The sequence below is a fragment of the Rhea pennata genome, chromosome 3 (assembly GCF_028389875.1).
Source record: "Rhea pennata isolate bPtePen1 chromosome 3, bPtePen1.pri, whole genome shotgun sequence".
Lineage (NCBI taxonomy): Eukaryota > Metazoa > Chordata > Aves > Rheiformes > Rheidae > Rhea > Rhea pennata.
This window is the reverse complement of record NC_084665.1, coordinates 81323797-81345707: the sequence shown is the minus strand read 5'-3', so window position 1 is coordinate 81345707 and position 21911 is coordinate 81323797. Positions and strand designations below refer to the sequence as shown.

The following is a 21911-nucleotide window of genomic DNA, read 5'->3' as shown; positions in this document are numbered from 1 at the left end:
TCTTTTACTTGTTTTTTTTCTTGCTTTAGAGTGCACTAAAGCCACAATAACGAAAAAAACAAGGTACAGAAGAACCACTGAGAAAGGAATAGTTTAGCACTAGTTCCATCTATGGCACTAATAAAGAAAGAAACTACGTTTGCAGTCTTTCGCACTCTATTTTTACACATTAGCTTCATAAGGATGAGTGTTCACTCCAAATGTTACTTCCATTCTAGATGATTCAAAACGTGAGACAAATCCTAGAATTGATGCAGATGCAGGTAACGAATAAGTGAAGGCAAATATGCTCAATTACACAAAATAATTGTGTATTTAGAGTGTTCTATCAGCATCATTTCTAAGAGAGCTTGGAAGAGGTCTGCTCTTCCAGTTGTCGCACTGTCTAGATCACTCTGCCAAGTTAGAAGACTAGATTAAATGGATTCTACATTTAATACTGAATTCTCTTGTTTAAAGTTAAGTTAAGGTCATAAATTCTCCATGTGAAAAAAAATAGCGCATAGTGGTTAGCTATTGGATAGCATCTTCTAATCAGAACACCCATATTAAACAATGAGATCTCTACAAAACAGATAGATTTGTAGCTATGCAATACATAATATCATATTACCATATTTTCCCGCAGATCTTCATTCTGTGTCATTTGAATTATTGTCTGGAAAAGTCGAGGATGGTATTGTATTAAGACTTCACAAGTCTCTCCATACCCACCCTAAAAAGCAATAGTTCAAGAAACACTTAATTAAAACAAATACAAGAATTTGAATTTTATAATATTGTAGATGTTAAAACCTACTGAGAAATATAGACAACTTAAAAAAAAGCTGAATGCAGAAATTTAATCCCCAAATAAACTGAAATTCAATAAAGTGTCAGAATTAGATATCACATAATGTTTATGAGAAGACAGACTGATATCCAAATTCTTTCAATATACCAACTCATACAAATCCACTCCCTTTCTCCTCTTTTATAAAGCTTTAGAAAGCCACAGTTACTTTATATCGGAACATTTCCCCTAACAATTCACCAAAGAACAGTACAACACTTAGCTCAGTTACGTCCTATTGTTGATGGATGACAACAGACCAGCTAATTGCATTCCGGAATCTAATCCTACAAAACAAACGCTTTTTCCAAATATTCGTGAACCACAGGAAGTTTCGCCAGAACGTGAGGGGCAATTTCTTCACTGTGAGAGTGACAGAGCACTGGCACAGGTTGCCCAGAGAGGTTGTAGAGTCTCCTTCTCTGCAGATCTTCAAGGCCTGCCGGGATGCAACCCTGTCTAACGTGCTCTAGGTGACCCTGCTGAGCAGGGAGGTTGGACTAGATGATCTCCAGAGGTCCCTTCCAACCTTTCTGATTCCATGATTCAGCACAAATCTCACTTTCTAAAGGCAGAAATTGGTTAAATCCATTAAAGGGTTATCTAACATTAAAACTATTACACAAGTATGATCCCACATATGCTCCTAAATCAACAGCTCAGACTAACTTTCCAGAACCTTTGGGGAAAAAGGTTGGGGTTTGGGGGGGGGGGGGGGGAATTTGAGTTCAAGGCTTATTTACATCAAGTCTTATTTAAGACAGTTGCATTTTGGAAGAGGTACCCAACATTTGAACGCAAACATCAAATTCAACACTGGAAAATAAAAAATGTAATCCATTAAATGCTTCAACTCTAGAAATTCCTTTCTGTTTGTACAAATGGTCTATAATTCCTTTAATGGCAACAGATTAAGTTGTTCCTAGTGCCAAGGACCTATCTATTTTAATAATTCAGAATCCATGAGGACAAATTTAAGTTAGCTCGCTAAACCTGTGGTTAGACCACATTGGCAAGGAGTATATGAATCTACTATTTCAGTCTACCAAAAACATGCATCTACACTGAAAAGCAAGCTGGTAAGTAAAAAATAAAATCCTAGATGTAAAATGAAAGAAACCATTTGTTTCCTTTTTTACTTAGTATCACAAGTTTGTCTTGACTCAAGGCAGTATCATCACTACAAAAGAGCAAACACCAGGTTTCATTACTCATACCCACCCCCCCCCTTTTTTTTTTAAGGCGGGGCAGGGAACAGAATTTGGATGTTGAGTGGTGCCCATCTTTTTTAGCCCATTAGGAATTGTAAAAATGGAGACAGAAGCAGACAACTGAAAATCCAGTCACAACAAAGTTAGAGAGCATCATTTGGACACATTCAATATGCCTCATCTATTTTTGATGCCTTATAATGCTTTTAAAGCTTTGGGTTACAGAAGATGAGAGCAATAGATCTTCTTTTAAACAAACCTCACCATTTTTTTTATAGACCTCATAACAAAATAATCAGCTTGAGATGAAGTGTAATCAGATCCATGACTCATGAGTTCTGGTTCAGAAGACGCATTGCCTACTCATCAGGTATAGCTTTATGTTACACTTTGGGGGATTTTTCCCTTAAATGATATACACACCTCCTACCTCCCCCTCCTGCATGTACTTTCTTCACAAGGGGAAGGATACAGTATCAGACACACCTACCGTTGACTCTCACAACAAAGATTTTTTACAGAAGATTAAAAAAAAGAAGAAAAAAGTAATGACAAAATTCCTTAAGCCTTGAAAACAAAAATGTATGAAATCGCATAACCATCATGGAATTAATTACCTGAGTGTTTCAGTCTAGCATGAATAGTTAAGAAACTACAATTTAAGAACTTACAAGTTCTTCTGAGATTGTTTATGCTTGCTTCCCCATTTTTACCCTCCCCCTCACAACTGAGAACATGTCTCTTCCTGACATATGCTGAAAACACACGCACTCCCTTGCATACTTAACATGGCACTTATATATATGCCAATATTCAAAAAAACTATATGCAAGTGAGCATTAAAAAAGGGAAGCATTTTTCATAATAAGGAAAAAAAGCACATTTTGCAACATGAAGGATTATTTCTGCAACATTCTCATATGAAATATCATTGTCAGAATTCTGTGCATCATTAACTCAGATTCCATTAAAGTGACCCCAGCACAGGCTTCCAGTAAAAGAACACTTAAATATACCCCAAGTTCCTACAAACACTAAGCTTCATTACAGATATAAAAGAGGGTGAATGTTAGGACATCCTCATATGTGAGGACAATATTCCACACTAAGTTTCTGAGGAGACTTCGAATTTCTTCAGTGCAATTTCTGCAGAATTCTTTTTAAAAGCAACATACCAGCTGGACACTCAAAATGTTTTGTAAAAAGAAAGAGAGGCCAAAACAGAATCTACATAAGTAATATCCATGGAAAGACTGGTTACTCCAACAAAGCAACCAGAGAAGCTGTCCTGTCTGAAGTCAGAAATAAACATTAGAAATGAATTGTATATATAGTTTTGATAATAAAACATGAAAATAGGTTTAAAAAACATAAAGAAGTCTTTAGTGTTAAATTTAAAAATCTTGTACTTCTAATTATTCCAGGCATTCTACTTAAAGTGACCCAAAGACAGTAACATGCTTAAGACTCTCTTCTGTTGCTACATTAATTTTTTATGGCATATTTACACATTTATAATACGACCACCTTTTTTCCACCTGCTATTTGGGAAATAAGAATAGCTAGTTTCTTTGTTGGTCAGCATCAGCCTTACTGCATTTGCTAATTAGACACAAGCTAATTAACACTAGCATGATTTTGGAACATGACAGTACATAGTACAACCTTATAGTACAACCAAGACTTGAAATAAATTCAAAATTGTTATTTCTACTTAGATGTAATATCCTTATTTTTCTAGGAACAGGTCAAAATTAAAGAAAAAATTCATAAAATAGAGACTGGAGCTGAGGATTTATTAAGATGTCTCATATCCAAAAAGGAATGTTTTCAGTAACCTAACTTAATCAAGACTTTCCACAGACAATCCGTGAAATAAAGTTTTCGGAATTAAACATTAAATATTCCAAAAGTACCTGAAGTGTACTGAAAACAGCAGTCACTACTGGATACAGATAGCTACTTCAACTACTGGTCCTAAGGAAAATGAGGAATCTTCAGTATTTAAGTAACTTGAGAATATTTTAATCTATTAGTGCAGCATCCTGTTAGACATTCACCAGGTTTACATAATGCCCACTAAGTGCAGTGATTTTTTTTTAAAACATTTTCTACTCTGCTGATTAAGTAGTAATCTTAAAATTCACTCTATTGGAAACAAATCACAGAAAGATGTATCAGCAAGCAGTACAAGCAACATTTTGCATCAAACTAGAAAGACTATGTTTTATCCAGCAGTTGAGAACATGCAAGACTTTATAGCTTTGTTCTTCAAAATTCATCATCCAGATGTAGAATTTGTAATACCTTGGAAAAGTAGAACAGCCAACAGCATGTAAGGGTTTTTTTGTTTGTTTGTTTGTTTAATAGTCACATTTCTTCAAGAGAAAATATATTAGTTAAGGCAATAAAAATTACTCCTTTTTGAATGTCTCTACCTCTTACTTTTTAACAATTTAGCACACAAACACCTAAACAGAGCTTTTTACCATCAAAGAATTCTCAAACTTTCTAGTCTAAGAGTTCTGCAAATTCTTTGCTTCTTCAATTTTGCAAAGTTTTTAAAGACTTTAATCAGATCTCATTAAAGACTTTTGTAAAAGTTACAAACTGGGAACCATTGACTTAAAGGTTAAATTTTATGTTTGTAATTCTGTTTTGCAAAGACTATAATCTTTCACAAGCCTTCAAATTAAAAAGACAACATTAACCAGCTGATATTGTATAAACTTCTATAAGTTCACAGAAAAAAAAGCATTGCTAACTCAATACCTGTACACAGAGATCCAAGGGAGTAATGCCATTTTTGTCTGGTAAATATTTGGCTCCTCTCATCAAAAGGATTTGTGCTGTGTCTCTCTGACCATGACTATTAAAAACAGAGAAGAAAGAGAGTTAACACAGCACTTCATCCAAGAGTAATAAATCTGCTTCTACTTCATCCAACTAGCAAAAACAAAATAAGGTAGGAGAAAACACAAACAGTTGATGGTAGAAAAATAGGGATGAAAGATGATGCCACTGATATTCCTTTACTGTATTTCAAGGTCACTGCAGAAGCACAGAGCAACACTGTCCAGATACGGCCCATTTATGAAACCAGAGTGGTCCTCACCATTCAGAAACAATCAATCTTTGTCTAGTCTCATAAATCTGTATGAGCTGCACTTTTGGCATAGAAAGAGCTCCATGTAAATTTACATCCTAACTTACATCACAGGAAAAGTTATTTTTACTACATGAGTTGTTTGCTCACTCTTCCCAGATTTTGATACAACCTTTGTGAAGCAGAGTCTAACTGTGCTTTAATTATCAGAAAGAGATTAATAAAAATTTTTAATTGTTAAAGTGTCAGTCTTCCACAAGAGATATATCAAAGAGTGAGAGGTCCCTTCCAACCTTATCATTCTATGATCTATTACAGTAATTGCTTTTTAAAAGCAGTGAATTTGAATGTTTTGCCTAGTCTTTAAATGTATAAAGGGAGATGACTTTTACTGTTCCATTCAGAGTCTATTTCACACTCTCACTGGTGTGTCTGTTACATAAGATACTTGTACATTCCCTTGAGTGAAGAATGTCACAATCAACTATTCCAATAAGTCATCACTGGCTACAATAAAATAACATGAATTATTATTTATATTACATATCCTTTAACAATTAGAGCATTATTTTCCAAAACACTTCTGAAGAAAATGAAAAGTTAGGAACCAGTGAATAGACGTTAACTTTATTAAGCTTACCTTAAAGTCTAGTTGAGCACATACCTTCACTGATATCTAGTACATATGCTAGCAAAATCCAATGGGTGAAATTAAAGACTGGTACAAAAGGCATATCAACTAATGCTACAGCTACAAGCTTTACAACTATGTTTTAGATTATAACTAGTTTGTGGCGTGGCTCTTACATAAACATAAATTCATATTTGCCATTCTGGAACGCACAAAGACCACCTATGCTAACAGTTCCAGGAGAGCAAAGGAAAAGCGACAATTAACAGCTGAGGGGCGGGCAAAAGTTATTTTTATCGAGCTCTCAACAGTTCCTGACTGTATTCTCCTCTTCAATGTCCTTTCCAACTCAGGAAACCAGTAGATTAATCTAACATACTAGACTTTCCCCAGCAAACACTCAGCTACCAGCAACTGGTAGGAGCTAAAACTAATAGCCTTCTGAAGCATTCTTCAGTTTAAACCTCCAAAGTAAGTGCACAGTATGTCCACTTAACACCCTGAAGAACAGGGGTTTCAAAGTTAGGGTACCAGTGCTCAGAAACTTTCTCCAGCCATCACCAGCCACTGCTATCATACTCTTCCATCAGGAACCTATATAGCCCTTCTTCCTGGGTGGCACCAACTAGTACCTCAGACAATAACAGGTGTTTATTTCCACTACACACCCTGCTCATTCCACACTTTCAATTGCTCCAGTTGTTCATTTCTAAAATACCAGTGTTGTACCTGCAACGCATTCCTTTCTCACGAAAGGTTCTGAGCTGAAGCAAGTCACTTTCTTCATCTAGGGTGGATGCCAATACACCCAGGATGCCTTTAAGCACCAAGGCATTCAATTAGCTAGCAGCCATTTATTCTCTACTTTCCCCTCTCTTCAATTGCCAAGAGTCAGCACACATGAGCTCCAGAGACCAGGGCTCCCACAACATAAGCCTTGGCAGGCCACCAGGTCAGTCCATTTCTCCCTTTGTTTATATTAGTGTTTAATCATAAGTGAACTATTTAACCTGTAACCAAAGCACAGGGATTACAGAATTGTAAATGTTCTAACAAATAGCTGAAAGGCTCCAATTAAAACAAGACATCATTAATCATATGTGATTAGTTTTGAAATAAAACTAAACAATGAAGAAACCAGAACTGACCTGTGACAATATAATTTCAGGCCAACATGTACATATGTGCCTTAAAGATGTAATTTCATGTACACTATAATGACATAATGTACATTAAAGAATAGACAAACTTACCCTATGAAAACTTTCGTTTTTTATAAATTGATGAATGTAGCAATTATTAGCCTAACTACTACTTTTTAACATGGGGTCTTCTCACACAGAAAAAAAGAAGGAAAAATAAAAGAAAAAAAAGAAAGAAACTAATTTAGATGCTATCTTAAAAATGTCTAGCAGACTTGTATTTATGAATGGTCTAGGAAGGACGAGGCAGGAAGGTTATCACTGCTTAACAATCTCTGAGAACTGTTTGCAAAGAATATTGACCCAGTACAAAAAGCTTGTCAAATTCTTATCTTAACAATTCACTGATTTTAAATAGCCACAGAAAAAAAAGAGAAAAAGACTACTCAATAGGCTAGGTTGGTAGATCTCATTTTTTTCAGAGAAAAGCTCAGTACTCTGATTTATGACTCATGCAAAAACATGCAGAGCTATGTATTTAACATGTCTGTTAGAAACAGGTATCTTAGCTCGCAGTACTAACATAAGCCTTCAGATGAAGCAAACTACATTCAAACATGAGGCAAGATTAAATACAAGTCAGCTTTTATGTTGCCTCATTTTTGTGCTTTCTAATAATTGTTATTGCACCTGTGTACTCCCAAAATACTCAACTTTTTTTTTTTTTTTTTTAACTCAGTATTAAGAATACTATACCTGCAAGCGAAATAGAGTGGAGTTGCTCCTGACACATTGGGCCTGTTAATATCTGCACCGCTGTCTAGCAAACACTGCACTGTCTTTTTGGAACAGAAGAAAATGCCAGCATTAGAAAGACATCAACAGAGATATTGCTTGGCTTGCAATTATTTAGTGTCATGCATCTTGCACTATACTGAAGGATTTAATTTCCAGTAATAAATCTCAAAAACAAAATTCCTAAATACTGTATGGAGAATTATGGCTGTTGTTGCTAATAAAGCTTTCTTACCACTTCCCATTTTAATAACGATGCCTTTTATAGAACTTAAGCTAATCTCAAAGACCTGGAATTAATTATTTCCATAGAAGTGTATGCAGTAGTGTATGCAGTCCATACCATTTACTTAGCCAAATGACAGAATTCTTTACATTCCTAAACGTTATAGTGAGCATATGAAAAGCCAAAGCAATATCCAATTCTTGGCAACTCCAACATATGTTAAAGTTTACAAAACTTACTGTCTTGTGGCCATTTTGACAAGCAACATGAAGTGCTGTCTGTCCCATTGCATCTTCAACATCTACATTACTGACGTGTTGTACAAGATCATGAAGCAATTCTGTTCGTCCATTGACGGCCAACCAATGAATCTAAGTACAAAGCAAATATATATTTTCTTTAGCAATAATGGTATTTCGTAAATACGTTTTTAAACCTGACTGTACTATTGTCAACAGAGAAACAAAGAAAAGCTTTGAATAAAATTATCATATCATGCTCAGATATTGGGATCACACTTCTTGACTCTTAAGGTCACTGGACACACAGCCGTTTTCTTTAGTTACATGTAAGATAGAAGAGGCTTAAGAAACCAGTGTCTTCAAATTTTGCATTCATTTTAGAGTATCACTAGAATTAAAAGTACTTACTGCAGTCAAGCCTTCATTATTACAAATGTTGACATCTGCACTATATTCCAAAAGCTTGCTCATACATTTCTTCTGGCTGTAAAAAATAAATAAATAAAAATAAAAGAATAAATACAATAAATCCCAGTCATGCAAAATGATTTACAGAGACCAAATATCTTCTCAAGCTTCCCTCACAATAATTCATCACATGTATAAACCATAGCCGGTAGATTTAACTTTTGAGGAGCACAGTACTGAGCATCTAAAAAAGAGAAATAATCATCCATAGCACTGGAGACTCATACAGTGCAAGTGCAGCATATTAATCATCAAGGCAGGAGGTAAGGGAAAGAAATCATAATTGCGCAGTTGCGGAGACTGTACACATATCTAACTACTTTAACAATTTCAGTTGAGCATGAACTACACCCTGAAGATAAAAAGCTAGAATTCAAATAAGGGGAATCCATAAAGTTTATCATCATCAGCGCACTTCAGTGAACGTATCTTTAGTACACTACTACATTGTTATTTAATGAGACACTCGCTCTAACATTAAGTAAATCTTCAGTAACTACAACTGCTTTCATAAATGTAGAGTTTTTTTTTTCCTATTTCATATTTTACCGGTTTATTAATGCTCTCTAGTTCTGTAAATGCTTTACCCTTAAAGGGTTTGATTCCTTAAAGAGTTTTTTATTCTTACTTTTTCTTTTTATCAGTATATCTCAGACCTTTCTCATACTTCCCTTCCACATAACTATCTCCTGTATATGAATTTCTGCATTTGAATATGTACTGCTATTTCTCCCTTCTCCTACATATACTCTTTCCACATACCTAAGAGCCACTAAATAACTCCTCCAAATCACTTGAAGTATTGCCCCTACTATAATTCAGTTACTGTGTTATATATATGCTCTAAAATGAAAAAGACAATAGTATAATTAACAGCTGTGTGTTTCCACATACTACAGTTTGAAAAATAAGATCTTAAAACCTTTATTTATTTATTTATTTATTAATAAAGATTTGGTAGTTTTACCAACTTTTACTGAAAGGAAATTTCATGCATCATTTAAATAGATTTTCAGAAAATTCAGTAATGATCGGAAGTAAAAAGCTGTCACCAGTTTCAGAGTTAGAACCTGGTTTATTTTTAACATTGTGAAATTTACTTTCAAAATTAAAAGTTATCCAGTTCGAAAGACACAGTTTATTCAAAGCTAACGTTGTCTTCTCATAAGAAAAGTAGAAAAAAACCTCTTTGATAAACCAAAACAAGAAACTGGTATTTGTCTCAGAGAGCAACTAGAAAGCACAGTAAATGCATCTTAAATGTTTGAATGCCATTAAAAACACTTCCCATAATAACTGAAGTATCACCCTTCTTGAAAAAATGTTTTATTATTAAAGATGTGATCAGTTACACAATTATTCTATCACAAATAATATAAGAGTTGCTTCAACTGACAAGCTGCTCATCTCCAGACATTTTGCTCCTAGTGGAAAATCTCTGCTGCAAATTGATTCAAGTATGACTTGGGCTACTAAAGCTGAACTATGGCAAATTAAGCGTATTTCTAATAGGAGATTTTTGTTGCCATTCCATTATTTGTCAAAAGTAAATCTCTCAAGTGACATTGCTTTTTTAATTTCTTTTGAATTATGCAGGCAACTAAAATCTTGAGTTACACTTCCACTTCTCTCCTATTTCACTTCAATTCACGAAGTCATCACAGGAATAGCAACGCAAAGGCTTTCCAGAAGTAGCCCTACAGCAAGTGAAAAGCGGTAATATAAATGCGAGAAACCTGTACAGATAAGATCAAATCATGAATAACTTACAAAGGTAGAAACTAGATGATGGATGGCACAAATGGAGATGAGCAGTACAGTTTAGTTTCTTGTGAATTTTAAGTCATTATATAATATTAAAACTTTTTTTTAAAAAAAAAAAGAAACGTATGTCTAGTCCCAGAATCACTCCTTGTATTGCAGATAACATCGAAAACCACCTTCCAAATGGAAAACATTGCAACTATAGAGGACTGCAAGACAGGTATCTATATGTATCTGTCTTTCTCTTTGTATATATGTGTATACATATAAACACACACACACGTATACACAAACCCAGTGGTGGGTTTTTTGCATTTCAAGTCCAGTTCTTTTGTACTGGACTTGCTATGTTGCATAAATTGCATTCCATTCCTTTGCAGAAGACCAGTTTTATTTCCTGTCACGCACACTAACATCTTGCATGCACTGCCCTAACTTATGTAATAGGTTCTTCTCCTGCAAACTTGAAGATATCTCACAGGAGCCTTTAACAAAGAAATAATAATTACAAAGAGAAACTAAAGCATTAAAGTATTTTTACTGTAAAATTCTTCTTTCAAATTGAAGTTCATGAAGTTCGTACAAATATATACCTTCCCCCCCCCCTTTAATACTGTTCATGCAAATTTTGTATTCCTCTCCCTGCAGGAAAAGTCTCCTTGGAAACACTTTCTGAGTAACAATCTGAACAGCTGAACAGCAAAAACCCTTTCAGTTTCCTCTTCTAAATATTTCCTTACTTAATTAACTGGAAGGTAAATTCATGCTTTGTTTGAAATAAGGATCATTGTGTCAGTCACAAAATCAAACATCCCCGTCCCCTCAGATGCTGGTTAACAGAAAACACTAAAATAATTATATAACACTAGCCACTTCAGACATACCCATTTATATACACAATTATTTTTGAATATTTAGAACATCAACCTCCAAGTTCACCGTAAATGTGCCACTTTCAAAAGTGAAAAACAAAGTGTTTTATTTAACCTATACAAAAATATTACAGATCAACTCAAGTGCACAATGTACACTATTTTTCCTAAAGAAAGAACAAAAAACTTTTTTCTTACCCATTTCTTGCTGCTAAATGAAGAGGTGTGCATCCTGAAATGTCCTGATAGTTTGGATTTGCTCCTTTTTTTAACAATAGGACAAGGCATTCAACTGACCCACAACTAAGAATAGATAAGGAAAAACTATAACAAAGACATTTAAAAACTAGGCCTATTACTGATGCACACACAACAGCAGTACTACCTACAGATTACAATCAGCACAAAAGAATGTTAACATGAACTGGTTTTACACTCTCATATTTCAAGTTACATAAAGCTAAAGGAAAGACACTGAAATATAGTAGAAGCTACAACCAGCTTTTACTAATGAACAGGTATTAGACTTCTATGTGATTTTAGTGACTTCAAAATCCAACAAGGAATCTTTAAAGCTGTTAACCATTTAAACTGAAAACTGCTTAAAATGTGCTTTTCCCTCAACATTTTGTTTCCCACCTCTAACCTCCTTCATCCTTTTGCTATTTCACAGGATTGAAATGTTCATTAAACAACAATTTCAGTATAATTTTTTGTTACATTTCAGTTTCTAGAAGTTACATTTAAAAGCTTAAATAACAGTAAAAAATAAAACTCATACAACTACTTCTTTTCTATTTGCTTTGAATCTGTGTCTATCTTCCTTTTACTTTTCATAATAGAATAGCTCTTCCAGATAACCAGTGTCACCTACAGTACAGAAACTTTGAATTAGATGTTCATCTTGCTCCTGTACTCTGCAGAAGGGGCTGACTACTACAGAGTATTTTTCGTATTTCTCCTGACTGGTTTATCCATTATTACCAGTCTCATCAATGACAGAACTACTGCACACCACCCACCAGAAAATAGTCTAGCTGTACAATAAATAACTTGCAAAAATAGTATCTTAATGAGATACCCAATAGACATCCAAGAAGTGAGAATTCACAAACAAGAAGTAATAAAAAACACTTACAAAAGTAAAAACAGAAGACATTTAGACAGTTTCCTATGATCAACAAGATGATAACATTTCAAAACTTTTCAGATATAAATTAAAATTAGCTTATTTCTTCTGCTAAGTAGATTTTATACAAGATGTACTATGAGATGTAGTGTTCAGGAAAAAGATATTCCTAAAATGGCCTGCTTTAAAAACCTGGAAGTTCTACCTTCACTGTGCCCCAAAACATGCTGTTGCAGAAAGTATATACACTTTCAAAACACTCCTTCCCCACCCTTTTTTTTTTTTTTTTAAAAAGAGAGTTTAAATGCAAGAGCAGTCAAGACACTTAGAATAGGACTAAAAAACAAAGCACTTAATCCTTAGTTTTAAGTCAGTATTCTACAAAGCTATTTCAAAACCCATTTGGTTCATTTCTATTAAAAAAGGTTAAGTGGATTGTTTCTTGGAAATGTAGATTTATCTCATGGAAGAGCTATACAAATATACACATATTCATCTGATTTCAGTTATCAAATGATAATAAATCAATACAGGTGATGAATTGGAAGTTTCCAGTTAAGTCCTTCATCCAGAGTACAAAAAATTACTAGAAGTGAATGACCAAGTTTTCTTCAATTCAGTTATGAGCACACAAAGTAATTTGGTACAGCTGCTTCCCAATGAGTATCCAAATGCTCCCCACTGAGAGCAGCATACCAAAATGCTTAAAAAAAAACAAGCAGCACCTAGTGCAGTAGACCAGGCTTCTCTAAATCTAGAAAAGCATGGGTAAATTGGCTATTAAGAATACACTAGTAGCTACACTTCTCTCAGATTGAACTTCCAGAGAAAGTAAAAAAAAAAAAAAAAAAAAAAAAAAAAAAAATCCACCAAGACTTCCCCTCAGTATAGTTTGGAAAGCCATTTGATATCATTTGTACAATCTGTTTTCTCAATAGGGGTGAACCAACAAAATACAAGAGTAAGTGTAAAAATAAAAAGTTAACTGATGCTACTGATGCTACAGAGTTTCCAGCTTACATTTGTGCCTTAGATTTGTAGTAATACTTTCATTGTTAACTTCTGGAGGGGACTCAAACAAGTCTTACTTTGCTGCAATATGAAGCAAACTTCTCTTCACACGTCCAAATGCATAATTCACATCAAATTTTGAGTTTGACAGAAGTTCTGAAACAGACCTTAAAACAGAGAAATAATTTTAATGTTTTTAAAAAATTCATAATATCCAAATTATATACTGTAATTTGTAAGAAAGCTCTCTTTCATTATCACTTCTTTTTCCTCCAGCTACCTTCTAAACATGAGATCCAAAAGCCTTTCAACATCTGCATATTAACAATACTTTTACTCTTCACTTCTCCCTTGTTTTTAAAGACAAATTGTGACACTGGGCAACTGCTTTAAATGTAAACTAGTAAGAACAAGACCAGAAGGCCAATTCACTTCTTTATTGATATGGAAAACAAGCATATAATTAGCTTTGGACTGAAAAACCGCAAATTCTTGTTTTCTTCGTTATCTCAGCATAAGCATCCTATCCAGATATCCAGCAGCTTTCCTAAACATAGGCAAAGTTCAGAAGAAAGACTGATACATGAAATCATGATGATGATGTAGGAAACATTTGGTATGATAACGGTATGAAATTTAAATAGATTCATTTAAGCCTTAATGAATCATGGCATTAGTAAAGATAAAACTTCTCTAAATAGGTCTAATTGCAAGTGAAATGGTGATTTTAGCCTGCAGTAATGAGCTTATCACATAATTTAAAACCCTTGTACACAATATTAGCAAGATATTATGCAGTAGAACAAATATTTATCCTGGTTATATATACAATTTACAACGTCATCAGGAGGTGCTACCTGCTTGCCTACAAAGCTCAATGGATGGCAGCACCACTTAATTAGCATTACACAGTCTCCAGATAGTAAACAACCATTACTGGAGAAGAGAAACAGCTGCTCATCCAGGGAATTCCAGAAGCACAAATCTTATTGTCCAATTCTTATTCCCTATATTTTTTAACCAGTAACATGAGACTAAGAGCTTTTATATCATCAGTAAACACACATTTGAAACTACAACTTAAGTTACAAAGCAATGCTTTTTTATCTCATCCTTGGCCAAATTTCTCCATGTGCATCAACAGAACATTTCCCAGTTCTAGTCTAAAGCATAAGGATAATAAATTTCTAATTCTGAACTCCAAAGGCAACTCAGGTATGAATATGGGAGAATGTATGAATAAACTAGCTTCAGCTAGAAGGTATCTCTGTAAACCTGCACAGCACTTCAGCAACAGAACTCAAAGTGCTCTAGCAGCTGCAAATCTAACATGGTTTCTTTTTTAAAAGATACTACTAATAAAGGAAACTAAAATAGCTCTCACCTGTGCTGGTCAGCCATAACCATTGGCATCAACGTATAGACAGCTGTTTCATTATCTGTGTAAAAATTAAATTATTCCATCATCCTAAAGTAATTTTTTACATAAAATAAGTTCATCTAGAACACTTATTCGTCTTTGGTGCTATGGTTCAATAGATTATTATTATAGGTTTTAGGTACCTACAACTACATTATAAAGAAAAAACCACCATTTCTCACATCCCAAGTTTGAAGGCAAGGAAAAAGGCCAGAACAGATAAAGGTGCAGATCAGTGATGGAAACAGATTGGCGTTCAACTAACACACTCTCTGTCAGTATTTCCAGTGCATATATGCTTGTGCCACATGCCTGTTTAATCACTAATAGTCATTCTGCAGTAAAACACTACTTAAAAATTGACAAAACAGAAAAAACGCTTTAGAACATAGTAACTGTTAGGCAGTATTTTCTAGCTTGAAGTAAAGTACACCTTTGGGAGCACAGACTCTTTCAGCTTGATTTTTGACCCATGATTGCAGGAACTACGCTTACTGGCAACTCAGGTAGAATATGAAGATACAAGACTGTTCCAGTCAAACTTTAATTTGAACTTTTTGTTCATTATCTTAATTGAACTAATATACCAAAGTTACAAGTTCTTGTTCTTGTCAGAACAAGAAGAATTAAAACAGACTTGAAGCAGTGTAACTTTTTGTATTTCTAGGCATCGTAGTTCACTATGTGCCTATGTGCACATAGTTTACTACATGTACATTCTATTTATACTATTGATACTACCAAGATGGGCAAGCTGACATTTATCAAATACTGAATAAATAATTCTTACGAGTTATCAAATGGACTGAGAGAAACACTTATCGCTCAACAGCTATAAGATTCATTATTAGTCTTGTGTACTGCCCCAAGATGCTTTTTCTGCTGCTACCCACTATTTGAAGCAGTCTGTCTGTAACTTACAAAAGTAAGAAGACAGATGCTAATTTATTAGTACTTTTGAACACTAAAATGAGATAACTAACCATATTAATTTTGATTTTTATAAAAATCAATGCTGCTTATATTGAATGCATGGTAGAAGAGATGTAAGCCTCTCAACACCAAATTAAGTTTCAAAGTTGCAGTGAGTCACTAACTGTCAGCAAGTTCAAAAGTTTGGACAGGATATAGTTTACTCCTTATGACAGAGCTCTGTAAGCATCAGTCCATCCTTGACACATACCACTAGAATGTGACTTAACAAAAAAAAAAAAAAAGAAAGAAAAGTGTCGGAAATAAATCTAAACAGATACTAAGCATAGGCGTCACTTTTGGAAGATTCAATTATTTTTTTTAAATGTATCCAAGATTAGCTCATAATATACAAAAATAGAAAAATCTTGCTTGAGCTCTGTTCCATAGATCTCTTGGCAGGAAGAGAAAGGTCTCTAATTAAAACAAAAACTAGAACCCAAGAGCATGAATTAAATCTGAGAATGACGTTCTTGTGTGTTCTCATAACCACGTTCTACTAAAGAACGGACATAAGGGGGGGGAAAAAAAAGAACTAATAAAGAGTTTTAAATACATGAGCACACTTCACTCAAATGCTTAAGATTGATCTTAACTAAATTTAATTATTGTGCAAGTATAGTGATTTACAAAGAGCTAATAGTTAAATTTGAATATAGCCAGACATAAAAAGTGCTTACCGTGTATTTACAACACTTCCCCAGAATTTTTGACCGTATAAAACTAATTAAAAGGATTTGGGACTAAGGAGCGTTTATTTTCGTCAAATATTACTTCTCTTCATAAACAAACTCCTACTGACTCAAAATAAAACTACATGACAAGGGAGAGAAGAAACATCATATGCCTAGTGAACTTACAGAAATTATTTGTTATCTAACTTGTTTGCATTTCAAGTCATGAATACCTAAGCAAAACAAAACAAACAAACAAAAAAAAAAAAGGTCTAAAATTTTACAACCTAAGTGTACAAAGCATAGTTTTCCTAGAACTAGGCCCTAACAGTAGAAGTCTAGAACAGTCCAGAAACTTGTGCTGAGTTCTCAAGCATCCAAAAATGCCTGCTGAAGGTTACTTCAGAAGAGTGATTAAAAAAAAAAAAAAAAAAAAAAAAAAAAAACTTTTTCTTGTTGGCAAGATCAGCTTAGTGTATTCATTGGCCTGGACTCAGGGGTTCAAGCACATTTTTACAAAAACACAAACAAAACTAAGATCTATCATCCAGAATCCTCCCCTGACAAGATGCACACACTATTTTGTTTTATAACAGAAATTGTCTCGATTTTGGCAGAGATCACAACATTAAGGAAGATGTGCCAAGAGCATTTATATAATACCCTAATGGCTACAACACATGCACAAGAAGTTGATTGTCTGGATTTAGTCCCTTCTTCAGCATACGGAAATACCTCTCCATTACTTGAGCACTATAACCCACAGATTAAGGACAGGCAGAAGAAGTGAATTCTCCATCTTTCCAATTAAAGCTATTCAAACATAAGGGAAAATTATATAAAAATTCATGAGGCCAGGGTCAGCACACAAGAAGTCACCAAACTGCAGGCCATACTAGAGTGAAGACACATAGTTAAATTTGAATATAGCCAGACATAAAAAGTGCTTACAGTGTATTTACAACACTTCCCCAGAAGTGTTGTAAAGACACTATTTTCTACACAGACCTTGTCAGTATGCATTCAGAGTGCTAAGAATCGGGCATCTCACTAGATCTATGAAGTAAATTGCTAGATCCTCAACCTATTTAGGCATTAGTTGCTAATAAAGGGCAGTTTGAGACATATACTGAGGCAGGTCTACATCAGCCTGGGGAAAATCAAGGTCAAGAAAGTAAACAACTAGCCAGTTAAGATGTATCCAAAGTTAGATGGCCACTGAACAGAGGCTTTCTTGGAATGCTATTTGGAATTTCAGTTTCTGGAGCCCTTACTTCCTCTAGGTGTAATTTGTTTTACATAATTCATAGAGAATAAGTAGCATTGACACTCATTTCACATTACAACGCAAACAAATTATTTGTTATAAAGAGTAGAGGGCTTGTACTTGTCTTACCACGGACATAATTACATTATTATCATATGCTTTTCAGGTATCAGATATAATAAAAACAATTGAACTCAAATTACAAATGAATTTGTCTAAACTAATATTGAAGTAAATTCAAAGCTACTCCCATCTGGCGCAGGTTGTGTTAAGCATTACTCATATTAACATCAACAATCAGTTGACCTGGTCCTATTTTAACATTCCTGTAACTTTGAGCTTATATTGAATAGTATTAGGTCAATTTTCACTCCTGTCATTCAAGGGCTTGTCAGAAACAGCAAAATCCATCTGAACTTCTTCTGTCATTTTGTGAAATTTATGAGCAACTGCTCTGCACTGGCAGACACTGAAACTATTCACTAGAGACAATAAGAAAAGGGTGCACAAGATTGGCTCTTCCTCAGTAACAGCTAGCAGTGGAGGAAAAGTCCAAACAGAGAAAGTACAAAGAAAACAGAATATTCTCCCCTTCCCTCTACCACTGGGAATTAAAGTTGAGAGATATACAGCCAAAGACCTGTCTGTATAAAAAAGTTCCTGAAAAAAGTAAAATGACAGTATATTCTGTTCTCAGAAGAACAGAAACTTTTACATTTCCAAAAACTTTTACAGAGGTAGTCTTCTCAATAGTTGGATCTTGAAAAAATAATACACTATTTCTTATAAAGATCTAAAGCTGTATTTTTAAGTCCACCTTGACCCTGGTAATGCTGCTAGCACCCGTGACAAGTTTACAGCCAAAAGATTTAGGCTGTTACCAGCAATAGTGACTCACAACATCTTTTCAAACAAAATTCAGCATTAGGCAAAGAAAAAAAATTTCATCATCAGTAGTACATGGTCCACAAAGCATCAAATTAAGGTTTTAAAGTCAGATGAAAGAAAGAAGGTGGTCCAGTACCACAGACCACTAATCTCGGACCAGATGTGACACAGATGTAAACAGTGTCACTTTGCACACGACAGCAACGTGCAAAATCCCACGCTGGGGCGTCCTCCTCGGGTGAGGCACTAGGCAAAGGAGGAGGAAGAATGAGAAATCTTTGCTGTTGTCGTCATCATTAAAAAAAAAAAAAAAAAAAAAAAAAAAGGAAAAAAAAGAAAGAAAGAAAGAAAGTCCCTCGGAGCCGAAGGAGGCGCCGGTTTCCATTCCCCTGAGTCACTTCTGGGGCGCTGGGGCTCAGGCGCCCAGCGGGCCCCGGCCGTGGCGACCCAACGGCCCCGGCCCGGCCCGGCCCGGCCCGCCCCGCGCGGCCCCGGCCCCGCGGCCCCGGCCAGGCCCCGCGGCCCGGCCAGGCCGCAGGCGGCCGGCGGCGACACCCGGCCGCCCTCGTCCTACCGTCCGGCAGCTCCACGGTGCGGGCGCGGCGCAGGGACCTCGTAAGCCTGTTGAGCTGCTCCATGGCTCTCTCCATCCTCGGGCCGCTCAGCTCGGAGCCGCGCACACCCGCCGCCGCCGCCTCTCCCCTCAGCCCATCGCGGCGGTGGCGGCGCGGAGCCTCCGCCGCCGGCCCCGGCGCCTCCGCGCATGCTCAGATGCCTGACAGGGCCGCGGCCCGCAGCGCGCATGCGCGTGCCCGGGGGCCGGGGGGCGTTCGCTGATCTCGTAGCGGCGTTGCCGGGCCGGTGTGCGGCGGAGTCGCCATGAGGCCACTGTGGCGGGCTCTCCGTTAAGACGTGTTTTATTCCCGTTTCAAGCCCCCAGGGAGCGGTGCGGGGTCGCTGTGCCTCGGAGAGCCGTGCCCCGGGCCCGCCGCGGCGGGGGCTGGGGAGTGCCGTCGGGAGGGAGGCGCGGGGCCGGGCCGGGCCGCCCAACGGCCGCCGCTGCCGCTTCGCCGAGGGAAAGGGGCCTGTGGGGGTGTCAGACGTGCTTAAGGGCATGCCAGGGTATGTGCGGAAATCCGAGAGGCTTTAGTTTAGTTTTTCCTTCTCTCACATGATCCTTGAGGGAAAAACAGGAATAAAATTTCCCCGAGGAAAAGGAATGAAAATTACCAAAACCTCTGGAATACTAATATTTCAACAACTGCTTTTTACAAACACTTTCTGTAAACACTTCTTGCCCTTTAAAACCTACTCTGCAGAGTAATCATTCCAGTGTTACCTTGGGGGACAGCAATAGTGGTTTAGCAAATACATACATACAGAATGGGCGCCTCGTTTGTGGTCTCTGCCCTGAAAGTACAGCCTTCCAGGCCAGGGAAAAACACGTTTTCACCAGCAGAATATTCAGAGCTTTGAACACAGCATTAAAGAACATAAAGAAGCAAGCGTGTAGCAAGGATGAAAAATATAGTTGACTTCACTAGCATTCACTACCTTCAAAATAAACACAGGAGAAGGAAGGTTCAGGAGCTGTAACCTAAAAAAAAAAGTAAGCAGCGTTTAATAATAGCAACTGTACCGAGAGAATAGCACATGAGAAGCAAAGAACATCCTCATAAATTATTTTTCAAGTCTTTTTTTTGTTTCAGTCATCACTATCAACTGCAACAAAGCAGATAAAACATTTGATTCCAAGCACAAATTGTTAAGCTCTGAGAAGAGGCTTAAGGAAAGATCAGTTGAGTGTTTTCAAATCACATAGGCATCATGAACTCCCTCCTAAGAGTGTCAGGAACTAGCTGAAACTTAGTAAGAAACATAACAGTCAAGAAGGAAAGAACTGCCAGCATGGGTTTGTCAGTAACTGTGTCAATTCAATTTCTTTTTTTGGCAGGATAATACATATTGTCAAATGAAGTATTAAATGTCAGGTGTTTTGGCCTTAATAATGCTTTAGATTTTATTTAATCTTATCAAGCCAAAGACATGGGAGTGGTTACATGAAAATAATGTAAAGTGGAAATATAAAAATGATGGGATAACTGTAGCCCAGAAAATTATTGTTAATGTTTTACTTCTAAATGAAAGAAGGTATTGTTTGGGAATCCACAGGAAACTATCCTGATCTGATTCTGTATAACGTTTTCAGTAATGACTGAGATAATGGAGTAACAAATGTTTGTTATATGTTCCAATGACTGACCTGGAAGGATTAAAATTCAAACGATAAATCAGAAAAGATACCTTAGAAGTGGAAGAGGTTCAGAAAGGCATGGAATAGTTCCAGAGATATGGAATGGCTTCCATATAAGTGATAACTAAGGTACAATGTGGAAAAGAAACAACAGAGAGATTATGGTAGTAGCGGATAAAATCATGAGTGGCGTGGAGACAGTAAATAGGGATCTATTGTTCTCTGTCTCCCAGCAGTAGGACTAGGAGGCACTGAACAAAGCTGGTAGCAATTAGTGTCAAAAGCAAACAAAAAGAGGTAGTGCTACTGCAGTTCTTGCCACATCAAATGATGTGATGATTGCTAAAAACTGACGTAATGACACTTGAGAAGTTCATGGAAGGAAAATCCATGGAAGACAACTATATATGTAAAAGTCATATCTGCCTCAGGAAGTTACTAATTGCAAATTTTTTGGAGTTTCAGATTTAGGTTTGATATTAGGAAAATATTTCCTAATAGTAGTGGTAATAGAATAGATTGTTTGAGGAGTCATGCAGTTTCCAGCATTAGAGCTTTAAGAATGAATGAGAGGATCAAATCAAAGAAATGATATAGATCCATTGATTTGCTTTAGGACAAAGAGATGAGCAGACGACCACCTTGGAGTCCCTTCCAGCCATATTTCCTAAAATTCTGTGGAAAATATTAAAAATTTATTACTTATATCACAATAACACTGATGTACTTCAAACAAGAGTCACAAAAATAAGCAATTTATGTAAAAAATGAGCAGGATTTTTTAAATGAAAACACAGAATTGTTGAGGGAGAATAAAATTATGTAATGATTTTTAATGTAGCAAAAGCTGATGGAATGCTGTGAAAATGTCGTAAAGCTTTTCCATTTTTCAAAAATAAATGTTCTAAATATTCACAGCGTTGTAAAAAATAATTTATGAATTAGTGATGATTATTTCTATATCGAAAACACTAGTAAGCTTAACAAATGAAGCCTTATCATTAATG

At 36.0% G+C, this 21911-nt stretch overlaps 1 protein-coding gene across 10 annotated transcripts in view; it reads right to left on the bottom strand.

The window, feature by feature from the left end:
• Positions 1–19401, bottom strand: part of HACE1 (HECT domain and ankyrin repeat containing E3 ubiquitin protein ligase 1) — a 58520-nt gene extending 39119 nt beyond the window's left edge. For 4 of the 10 annotated variants that reach the window (XR_009957988.1, XM_062572698.1, XM_062572700.1 and 1 more), the window contains exons 1-9: positions 19225–19401; positions 14814–14868; positions 13507–13596; positions 11488–11592; positions 8594–8669; positions 8183–8314; positions 7679–7761; positions 4816–4912; positions 614–715 (exon numbers count right to left, since the gene is read on the bottom strand). Coding sequence is in view for 9 of the 10 variants with exons in the window: in XM_062572698.1 (XP_062428682.1) it covers positions 614–715; positions 4816–4912; positions 7679–7761; positions 8183–8314; positions 8594–8669; positions 11488–11592; positions 13507–13596; positions 14814–14868; positions 19225–19300 (816 nt within the window). In the remaining variant the exon portion in view is untranslated. Of the gene's footprint in view, positions 1–613; positions 716–4815; positions 4913–7678; positions 7762–8182; positions 8315–8593; positions 8670–11487; positions 11614–13438; positions 13597–14813; positions 14869–19224 lie in introns of those variants that run through there. The other 6 variants (XM_062572701.1, XM_062572699.1, XM_062572707.1 and 3 more) reach the window with 6 other exon arrangements.
• Positions 19402–21911: the final 2510 nt, after the last annotated feature.